The 11,842-nt window shown below is 34.7% G+C and overlaps 1 protein-coding gene across 1 annotated transcript; it reads left to right on the plus strand.

Annotated features, from left to right (window-relative positions):
• The first annotated feature begins 891 nt into the window (after positions 1-891).
• On the plus strand, positions 892-8,790 carry LOC149565799 (putative serine/threonine-protein kinase WNK9). Its single transcript, XM_089819291.1, has 7 exons — positions 892-1,789; positions 2,547-2,584; positions 3,176-3,403; positions 3,543-3,766; positions 5,166-5,323; positions 5,528-5,945; positions 7,142-8,790. The coding sequence occupies exons 1-7, from the start codon at positions 1,700-1,702 to the stop codon at positions 8,620-8,622; spliced, it is 2,637 nt and encodes an 878-aa protein (XP_089675417.1). The 5' UTR covers positions 892-1,699; the 3' UTR covers positions 8,623-8,790.
• Positions 8,791-11,842: the final 3,052 nt, after the last annotated feature.

Here is an 11,842-nt window from a genome sequence, read left to right on the forward strand (position 1 = left end):
TTTATTGGTGATGCAATCAATCTATTATCATTATTTCAAATGATATTAATTGTGTGCTTTGGCTTAGGAGATTATCTAGTGGAATGAAAATTGGCAGTCTTATCAACTTATACTTTTCCTATGTCTTTGCATGTTGATTTTTTGTAGTGCACGATAATAAAGAAACTTTCTATCATAGGGACATTAGGAAGCAAAGTTAATTTGTAGGTAATCTATAAGTGAAATATGTTCTTTTATATATTTATTAGTACGTAATGATACTATGTTAGAAAGAGATAGAGAAATCAATATATAGATAACATATTCTTGATTAGAAAAAATAAAATAATTTGATAATTATTGTGATGGAACATTTCATAAGATAGAAAATAATAATAAAAATGCATATAGATATCAATTAATGAAGAAAGTACTTATAAGACACTTAAAAAAATGAACTTAAAAATTATCTATGTTTCATTACAACACCTACTCTTTTTTTTTCGATTTACGTGTTATTTTTAATAAAGAAATAAAAGTCCTCACGATTTTAACTCAAAACTCCCCTTTCATCCATTTAGGCCTAGGCTTATCTAAACTCCACCTGTGAATCTCCCGAGTCCCCCTTCCTTGGAAAAAACACAAATAATTTTAAGAAAAAACCTCTTATATTTTTAAACACAAATTAAAAAAACAGCTAAAGCACGCCTGTAAATATATTTACACATTTTTTTAATATGTGTATAGACAGTTCTGTGCATAATACGTAAGGGATGACATAAGGAGACCGAGTCGACCGGCTGGACCGGTGGACACGCTCACGTCACAAACCGTCCAAAACAAAATTAGAATCCTCATGACGATTGAACTCAAATAATCTCTGATAAACTCTACAATACATATGCAAATGCCAAACGGATTTGTATCAATCTGCAAAATATGATCACTCCGCTTCATATAACACCATTAATAACTAAATTGGGCTTCCATTGAATGGGGTTTTGGGCACTTCATAAATTGTTCTGACTTGAATAGTTCATCACTGGCACTGAATCTTTTTTAACTTTTCAGTTTTGGCGTATTCTGCGGATGCCTGCCAAATGTTTGATATAATGTATAGCTGAGAATCCATCAATTTTTAGGACTTGCTAGCATTCAGAGCTGATTGTCGCGAATTTTGCTAAATGGGTAATTTTTAGGAAAAAGATTTAACTCATTGGGTTGCCTCTGTTTTAAGGTATTTTGCCTTTTTTCATGGATCAATACCTGGACTTCTGCAGCATAAACATAGATTTTTCTCTCATGAGCATTTCAATTAAGACTGCGTTTTGCCTTCAATATTTGTATCGCTGTTAATTCACAGCGGTCGGTGATTCCATATCGCTATCTTCTTCCTCTTGCATAGAGTCTTTTCTTTTCTTTTCTCCCTAAAGCAATATTGATGTATCTTTTCGGAAAAAGGCCAGTATTTGCCCACATAAAGCATACAGACTTTTTCATGTTCCGAATGGGTTCTATTTTACTGAGGATTGATTTTTCTAGGCTGTTTTGGGTTCTGTTTGGACTGTTCTCCTATGAAAATCATGAAGGGAAGCCCAGGATATAATAGCGGTTACTGTAAGACTTTTTGTCGGCACTGCTGTGCCCTGTGATGAGTTGTTATCACTCCTGTCCGAGCCCTTTTCAGTTATTTCTCTGGAAGTAGTTTTCTTTTGCAGACATGCCTGAATACAGAGATTTGTACATTAGTGGTAATGGAGATCCCGACTATCAATTCGTGGAGATGGATCCAACTGGTCGCTATGGTCGAGTAAGTACTCTCAATATATACTTTTTTCTGTACAATTATAATAATACATACATACACAATTGGATAAGCCAGGACTGAACCTTTTACCTGGTTTGAATGCACTAACGCTGAGCTATTTGTAGCACCTTTTATTGAGTTTTTGTATTCCAGTTTCCAAGCATATAGGATTGAAAAGGTCCGTTGTTGGTTTTTAAACCCCTATTTTATAGCCTCAGAAATCTGGATAGTCGAGGATTCAACATACAAACTAGTGGTTCTACTAATTGATGATGGTCTTTTCGGTTTTTGGCCTATACAATTTCCTAAACATGGATCAGAAGTTCGATGTTGGTTGTGTTACCTATTTGAAATTGTTAGATATTTGGACAGCCAGGATCCAGACCAGAACCTTGTTTCTCTGCGTACTGCTAAGTTACTTCTAGTCCTTGATTATGACCTTTTTAAGTTCTGTAAACAAGTTCTATCATGTCCAATTTTCTTCGCTAGAATCCACCTAAGGAAGTATATTGCAAAGCATCAACAGTACACATTCATTTCCATATAGTTGATGCAGTGATTCTTTCCCGAGATGGTCTGCCGTTTTCTCACATAAGTTTGGGTTCTAGAATTTTGTTTGCATATCTTTGGCTATTGATTATGAGTGGAAAATTCATAACCTTTATGTGGGCTTGATTTATCATTAAGTATTGTGGGTTAAGTTCCCTGGAGCTAATATCTGAAAGACTGAAACCTTTATTCTCTGTCAATTATTTTGCAGTATGATGAAGTGCTTGGGAAAGGAGCTTTCAAGACTGTGTATCCTTGATAGTGCCTCTAATGGACATTTAGAGCCACGATTTTTGACAATAGCACTTTATTAGATCGTAACTGAATGAGCAGATTGTAAATTGATGCTCGCTTAGATGGGCTCGCTTGTCAAACAGCTTAGGTCTTCTTAAGCAATTGATATATAATGAATGGATGGAAATCAATAGTTTGCTGATTATAATTGAATTTACCTTGTTTAACGCTTTTGTTTGTCTTCTGGACAAGATATTATTATTATAGACAATTCGATTGAATAAATTTTATGTTTGACCAGTTCCTATCAGACCTTGCATACGTAGAGTTTATGCATAGACGAGTAGCTCTTTCTGCACTGCAACTTTCTAGCAATATATTCACGCTCTGTTCCTCGACTGTGTCAAAGACACAAAATCCAGTCATGATTCTGTGTTTCCTGATCATTTTGGAATGAAGAATTAATTTCTATTTTATTATTTGTTATATAAATGTACTGCAGAAAAATATTTACTATTAGTACATAAATAGCGGTGATTATCATTCTGTGAGAACAATATAATTTTAATTTTTAACATGGAGTTCCTTAATCTGCATGGTTTATAGCTACAAGGCTTTTGATGAAATAAATGGAATGGAAGTAGCTTGGAACCAAATTAATGTTAAAGATGTTCTCCGGACCCCAGAGGATTTGCAGAGGATATACTCAGAAGTTCACTTACTTAAGACTTTAAAGCATAAAAGCATCATCAAGTTCTACACTTCATGGGTTGATGAAGAGACCCAGAAAATTAATTTTATCACGGAGATGTTCACTTCTGGAACTCTTAGAGAGTAAGATCTTTTAAAAAAAAGTTTGCAAAAATGAAAAACAGAGAGGGAAAAGAGAGGAGAACTTTAAATATTACAATTTCAAACTCTATTAAATTAAACAGACCTATAACTGTGCAATTTGGGTTTTTGTCTGTTTCAGATATCGACGGAAACATAAGCGCGTGGACATCATAGCAATAAAGAATTGGGCTCATCAAATCCTGCGAGGGCTGCTTTATCTCCACAGTCATGATCCACCCATAATTCACCGAGACCTTAAATGTGATAACATATTTGTGAATGGAAATCAAGGAGAAGTGAAGATTGGAGATCTGGGTCTTGCTGCTATTCTTCGCCAAAGTCATGCAGCTCGTAGTGTCATAGGTAGATGGCTCATTCATAATAGTTGAAATATATGAACATCCCCTTTGTCTTTTTTTATTTTGGAAAGCAAGGATTAACCCTGTTCTTGGTTTAGAGATGGAAAGGACTATGTAATAATGAGATTTAAGAGTAGATCCACCGCTTCAATCTAAGGGTGTCTGCTTTGGTTTAAGGCTTAAGCTATCATATGCTTTTAATTGCTTTGTAAGGCCCAATCAAATGTATACATTTAACAGTTAGCAATTACTTAATCTCAAGCACCAACAGCCTGATAAGCATCCAACATAAGTGCACAACAGGAATGCAGTCCTTTTAGCTGTACATTATAAATTTATATATGAATTATTGTACTCTATTATTTATATTACAGTGGTATAAATAACAGAAGGTTACATCTCAACAATTATTGGCAAAAGCATATACTAGTGTACAAAGATTATATCTTAACATTTATTTGGCGTACACATATACTAGTGTACAAAATATTTTAGGTCTTAAAATTATTTTGCACGCATACAGATATGTTGGCCATTTTTATTTCAGCATATGTTTGTCCTGGGCGTGCAATTTAGACTTGGAAGAGAAACCTCATATCAATCTACATTTTGCTCTGTGACATCCTTTTGATTGTTATACACGTTAAATAATAGCAGTGGCCTTTCCTTACACAAAGCTTCACAGTTTCCTCTATAGAAAACCTCCAGGACCTCCACTTTAAGGAAAGACAATCAACCAGTGCGCAAGGGAACACTAATCCTATTCAGGATATGCTTCCTAGGACTGGGGCAATTCTATACCATCTCTGCAGCTAAATCAGGCCTTCTGAGCTCTGATTAATTTTATATCCCTCAGACTCCAATGTTTTTCAAATTGCTGAATTTAAGGGCTGAGATTTTAAGATGAATATACTAATTCTTAAATTTACAATCAATGAAAGAATTCAGTCTAAGTTTTGACGCACAATTTCCTTGACGTCATTGGAAAACATGTCTTCCCTATGTTTCTAGTTCAAAGAAATAATTCTGCTATAACATATGACTTGATGGAAGTAAATGACAATTCCTTTCTATGCAGAAGATCATGGAAATCAAAGTGATGATATCTAGGGCTATAATAAGAATTGATTTTGTATGCCTTTTTGTGGCCAGGGGAATTATTTGAAATTTTGAATTGCCATGTACTTTGAAATATCATTTAATGCACAGGTATAAATTAATGAGAATGATACGATATAACATGGCTATCGAATGGCTAAACATGTAGATTTGTGGATAGATTTTTTTATTTGGATGTTTCCTTTTAGAACTTTGGACTAATATTTCTCTGTTTCACAAATGCTTTAATGGCTACATAACTGAGCACTCCAGGATTTATTTTTCTGAAAGTTTAACTTTTGCAGGCACCCCAGAATTTATGGCTCCTGAACTCTATGAAGAGGAATACAATGAGCTAGTTGACATCTATGCTTTTGGGATGTGCTTGTTGGAAATGGTAACCCTTGAGTATCCTTATAGTGAATGCACTAATCCTGCCCAAATTTACAAAAAAGTAACATCGGTAAGTTATGCAATTTTGGTTTCTATTTCCAAGTTTCGTGTGATCATTGTGCATCCAACGCTAGGATTGAATCAAAAATTTAAAAAGTCACTCTGAATTCCATTGAGTCAATATTTTATAATCTTTGATTCCTTCTCTCTTGCTTGCTAGTACAATCTAGTTAAAGCACTTCAAAATGACACTGAGCCCTGTTTTAATATTTAGGGGAGAAAACCAGCAGCCCTGTACAGAATTCAAGATCCTGAATTGAGGCAGTTTGTGGAGAAGTGCTTGGAAACTGCTTCTAAAAGGTTGCCTGCAAGAGATCTTCTAAATGATCCTTTCTTACAGCCTGATAATCATGATTCAGAACACACACTGCTCAGAAAATGCATCCTTGATGAAAATGACACGAAAGGAGTATTAATGGATCATATGGAACGTAGGAACTTACATGTGGTAGATCCTTCTGGTGGGGATATAGTTTTAAATGAGAATGTAGAAGATGCCCAGGAGCACCACAAGACGGCATATTTTCCCAGTTTTCTAGACAATAATTCTAAAAATAGGGACTTCACTATAAAGGGCAAGAGGAGGGAGGATGACACAATCTTTCTAAGAGTGCGGATTGCAGACAAAGAAGGTGATCTTTTAATACTGCTGCATATCATTGATTGACATTTGTGTGTTTTCTTGTTGATGGCAGCATAAAAGTATTCGTTTTTTAGGTTGGTAGTGGTATAAATAGTAAAACAAAGATAGATTTAGTTTCTATATACAATCTTAGAGAACATATTCTATTATCTATTATAAATAGTACTTTGGTAATCAGATGTCCAGTCTTTGTAAGAAGTATGGACAGCAAGGTTGCATGGGTACTCATACCCACACCCCTGGTACTCGTACCCATGTACCCAAGTACCGGGTACACGTATCCCATGTACCGGGTACTCAGTGGAGAGCATCATAGCTAGGACCTTGATTAAGATTCTGATTTTTTTTTGGATTTTTTATTTTTGTATTAGCTTGTTGTTTATCAAACTTAATTCAGTACCAAATCAGTTTGAAACTTTGATACTCATTAACAATAAACTTTATCACTGTTCAAGTCATAAGTTTATCATTTGCAATAGGTCATTGCCATATGATTTAGGATCTTCTTGTTCATGTTTAAAGTCTGCCTTCTTTGTTATGCATCTAAGCATTTATCATGTATTATTATTTCAAACATATAGCAAATCTGAAACTGAAAACAATACATTACATTTGCAAACTTTATCACAGTTCTTGTTTTGAAAAACCATTGTCATGACTCATAATTTCAGATTTTTTATAAATATAAAAGTATAATTTTTAAATAAGTTTGACATACCCAAGTACCTCCATCCTCTATTATGAAAAATACTTTAAACATTAAACATTCAGCAATAGCATATATATATATATATATATTATAATTTGACTTATGGCTCATATTTTCAAATTTCTTGTTTTGAATGCTCAATGTCATGACTCATGACATATATTTTGATTTTTATATTTTCTATAAAATATTAATTATATAGAAAAAAATTAGGCATACACATGTACCCCCGTCCCCTATTTTGAAAAATATGCGTACCCGTACCTATACCCGTTCCCGTACCCACGTACCTGTGCAACCTTGGGTCCATTTTTAAGAAAATATGGCAGCGTATGTCTCGAGAATTCTGAGAATGAACATGGGACTCTATGAAGTCTTAGAATCTGTGTTTTTTTCTTAAGCATTGTATGAGTCAATTTCAATTGAAAGCTGTAATATTAATGTGCTGGTTTAAAACCCAAGTGTTGTTTTTCCAGGTCGTGTTCGCAACATCTATTTTCCTTTTGATGTTGAATGTGATACAGCTATGGGTGTTGCTAGTGAAATGGTAGCAGAGCTTGATATCACTGACCAAGATGTGGTGGAAATTGCTGATACAATTGATGAAGAAATTTCAGCTTTAGTTCCTGATTGGGAGGGAGGTGTAGCAGTAGAAAACAGTGATGATGGAGATGAGGGTTCTTCTGGTGACCATTTTGACTCCAAACCAAGGGGAAATAGTTTTCACTTGTCGACTACCTCTTCTGAAACTTCTCTGTTTAACTATCTTGCATCTCACAATCTAGTGGGTATGCACTCAGGACCTGTGCCTTCCACCAGAGTGGCAGATGCTGTACATGGACGCTTTGAAGAAGTAACATATCAGGTAAATGGGTCAGATGTTTCCTTCTTTGTAGCAGAGGACACACACACAATTTCCACTGAAACATCAGACATCCACCAGGATGCAGATGATTGGTCTATTGGAGAGGATTACTCATCACCTTGCTCTCCACTCTCAAATAGATCCGAAGCTGGAAAATATTTGCTTACTTCTAGATTCAGCAAACCAGCAGAGGTCAATATGCATGCAGAACTGTTAGATCACCCATGTGAAAGATTGGAACAGATACATCCTGATTGTTCTTTCTCTGAATATCATGGATTTCAAAGCAATGAATTTTCTGAAGGATTTGGTAGCACTCTTCACCATGAACAAGACAGTTTCAGGCCAGTCAACAAATCACATTGCCCTCAATCGATGCCACCATTTGATTATTTCTCAGATAATGAAGAAAAAATTAGTAGCAGAGAGTTAAAGTTATTAGCTGCCATGCATGACCAGGAATCTAAAGAACTTAAGAGAAAGCAAGACCTTTCTCTTTTAGAAATTAAGAATCGTTTGAGCAATGAGCATTGTCTGAGACATTCTCCGAATGGTCAGATGACCAGTCCTAGAGCAAATGTTGCCTATAAAAATCAGAACCTGCAAATGAGTATGAATGGCCGGCAAGACCTGGTTGAAGATAATGGGAAGAGATATCCTAGACACTTGAATCGAGAGCTTCAGGAGGACAATATGGTCTCAATAAAGCAAGGCATAGAATCTGCCATCAATAATAGAACTTCATCCAATTACAATTCAAAAGTATCCAAGCACTTCCCCACCACCCTGGACAAGTTTCCAATCTCCAGCCAAGCAACAGGTCTTTCTCTTTCTAATAGAACTGCCAATCAAAAGGCGGCATCAGCAAAACGAAAGATGACTAAATTCCAATCTTTTGACGACCTTAGCGGCTCTGGGTATCTCAGGTCACTGGCTGCGGAAATGAGTAGGTTGAGACTTTACCAGACAGTAGGAGTAGTGAGCACAGAAAAGGTCAAATCCCATCAGAATTTTCCGAATTCTACAAAACCAGCACCACCAGTTCCTAGGACATCTTCTTTGAGAAATTACAGTAATCAAAGGCCCCAGTGATTGTATGGACTTGGAAATCGAACAATTCATTGTACATGGGATTTCTATCTTCTAGGTGAAATTTCTGAGTATAGTAACAGGCATGGTTCTTTAGTAAAACCATTGCCAAAAGTGTGAGTACTTCAATGTAAATGGTCTCAAAATAAATGGAAGTCTTTTAACAGATAAGGCTGGTGTAAATAAAATAATTAGAATAGCACGTGGATATGAACTTTAGGGTTTGCAGGGTAAAAGTCAGTTCATTAACAGCAGAGAGTATCAGCTAGGCTGACATACATCTCTGCTTCCAAAGGCAAGAAATATCACATCTACAATATTCTTCAGCCTCGTAATGGTATTTATAGAAAGTTGTTAATGTAAAATTCTTAATCAGAATAATAATAATACAGAAACAAATATGCAAAATTGTTATGGAATTTCATGTTCAGCTGTCAAATTTTACAGAACTTTCAAATACTACTACGAATTGCATGTTTCAAGAGATCAGTTCTCTCCAAATGTCAAGACTTCAAGTTGTGCCTTGTAAAACAAAAATGGCTGAAACATCAATACGTCAATTGTGATTGTCGATAATAAAACTCGTTGAATTTATTTGAGCTCAGCAACAGATCTGTATATCAAAGGGTGTTTCTTGATAGAAATCTTGATAGAAAACTTATGAAGTTTCATGTCCTTTAAATCCTTAGCTCTGTGGACAGAATATTTGAAAATTGGTATGTGTTAATTTTCTAATCAAGATTTCTTCACTTGATTGCAATTATTATGAACCAACTAACCAGACTTATATTTTATATCTGTAATATCAAGACAGTTGGACTATTCTTTACACAACATTGTACAAGAGCATGCTTTCATTTACGATCCTATAATGTTTAACGACGTTGAACAATTAATGTGTGAGGTGGTCAGGTGACATAATCTTTTGAAGTCCCGGGATTGCTTTTGGTTTATACTTTAAGGTAAAGACCCATTTGACATGGAGACAACAACTAAAGAAAAGAGTAAAAAATGTTAGCCATGTGGGCTGTCATAATGTCAACTACTTCAACAACACATATACAACCTGGGAAAGTAAGAGATCATTGTTTCACGAGTAAAAGTGTCTATATTGAAAAGGTGGGCATCTCTTTTAAACTATAAAATTACTCATGTATGAGAATAAGGTATTATATAAAATTACTCGTGTATGAGAACAAGATATTATATTGAAAAGATGGGCATCTCTTTTTTACTATAAAATTACTCATTTATTAACAATGGTAACAATTATAATTTTAAAATAGCCCAAGGGGAGTCAAAAAGCTCTCTTATAAGAGATGTATAAAGAGAGACTTATTTCTAGAAAAAAGAGTACTTAGATGCAGCAAAATCTGTGTTTTTTTAAAGAAAAAGATATCTTTAGTTGAGAAAAATGAAGTATCGTTGTTATTTTTAAAGCTTTTGTCTATAATTAAGTAGTCTTTTAATTTCTTCATATCTTTTAGTCTATGGAAAATTATTTCTTATTTTTTACAAATTTTTAATGTTGTCTTATTTATATTAAAAGTAATAAAAAATATAGGTGTTGTTCTTTTAAAATTTAAAGTTTGAAGGTGTTTAGCAATAGATCAAAGTAACTATTTACAACAAGGTTAAAAAGATCATTAACATCAAGCTAGCAACACAACTAGTATCCCACATCAAGAGCAAGTAGACAAATCACCCACAACATGAGGAGAAAAAAGAAAGGTTGTATGATGTTTTTTTCTTTGCCAATAGATAATCATCCCAACAATACTTTTTGAGGGGCCCCACCATAACGAGAAGGCGGTATAACCCTGAATCAACACCAACCCAAGGAGCATACTTTTGGCACGATTCAACCTCAACAACCATAGGCAAAAGCAAATCAAATGCAACAACAATTGGAGAAGGATCCACACCATTAGAGAGAACTCTACCATTAGTAGGAATTTTGGCCTCTGACATAGAGGGGACCAAATCAATAGGATCACCACGTTGAAGGGAGACATCAGCCTACAAAGAGTCATTGACAGAGGAAGAGTCAGAGTGTGGGATAGTCAAATATTATCATTTGCATCTTTCCACCAAGTTGCAACACCTTTGCAATGCGAGAGAGAAGAATAAGTAGCTAGAAGACCAATAAAGAAGCATCACTTACATTGAAACGGGAAACCCTCATAGTCCAATTGCTGGGTCCATTGTCTGTTCCCTACCATGAGAACCACATCCCCTAGAAGGTATGTGGAGATGTCAATGTTAACTAGAATGCAAGTGAAGTTAGAGAGGCTAATTGCAGTGGTAGCCTCCTTCACCTTTAACAAACAACTAATGTTGTCATATGATGCTCTTAGTTTTTTCAATATGATAGTTGCATATATTTTGAGATATTAAATAAAAAAATTGTGATTTGCACTATGTTGTGTTTTAAGATTTTTAATTTGAATTTATAAATTGGAACATTTATTATTGTATAAATTTAGGAATTGACATTAGAGTAGGTACAACAATTTGCTATGCTTTTGTATTGTGGATGGGTGATGGATTATTTGATCTATACAGTACAAATTCAAATAATTAATATTTATATTCATCCATTCAATGTAAGTGTCTTATGCTATAGCATTCTCATGCATATAAACATTATTTCAAGGTGTTCCATATACACATGGAACACACTCTTAAATGATGTCATACAAAAAAAGCTATATTTAAGCCTCAATAATAGTATTGCTAGCTTTTGCAATCTTTCCTTATTATGCAACCTACACATATTGCAAATAAATGTTTGTGTTCTAAGTTTGTAAGTGGTTCTCCAATTTCAATGTTGCATTGAACCATGTAACTTCTACATATAATTTTGATGGATTGATGTTAGAATAGGTGCATGAACTTGCTTTTTGTTTACATTCTTTTTGAGTAGTTATTCTACTTGTGTGCAATTTTGTGTAGCTGATGCTTTGCGTATTGGGTCAACATAAGCTCATCTCATGTTGTGACTCTCTAAAAATGCCATGCAACAAAATTGCACTTCAACATCAACAAAAGTATCACTAGCTTCAGCAACATCTCTACATTGTGCAACCTACACAAGTGCATATACACTAACACCAACACGTTAAATTTGGATTTGTGTGCATCATATACCTAGTAGTGCTCACTCCACATGATCATGCCAACCAAATAGCATCCTATTGGGCACAACCTTGACCACATGAGG

Source organism: Cupressus sempervirens, chromosome 3, assembly GCF_028749045.1.
Source record: "Cupressus sempervirens isolate cs-2001-9-10 chromosome 3, ASM2874904v1, whole genome shotgun sequence".
Taxonomy (NCBI): domain Eukaryota; kingdom Viridiplantae; phylum Streptophyta; class Pinopsida; order Cupressales; family Cupressaceae; genus Cupressus; species Cupressus sempervirens.

What these genes read in the sequence shown, in the direction of transcription:
- LOC149565799 (XM_089819291.1), top strand. Translation starts at nt 1,700, where the DNA reads ATGCCTGAATACAGAGATTTGTACATTAGTGGTAATGGAGATCCCGAC. An exon ending in CAACTGGTCGCTATGGTCGA is followed by an intron (nt 1,790 to 2,546) that starts GTAAGTACTCTC and finishes ATTATTTTGCAG; the next exon opens with TATGATGAAGTGCTTGGGAA. An exon ending in GCGGATTGCAGACAAAGAAG is followed by an intron (nt 5,946 to 7,141) that starts GTGATCTTTTAA and finishes TTGTTTTTCCAG; the next exon opens with GTCGTGTTCGCAACATCTAT.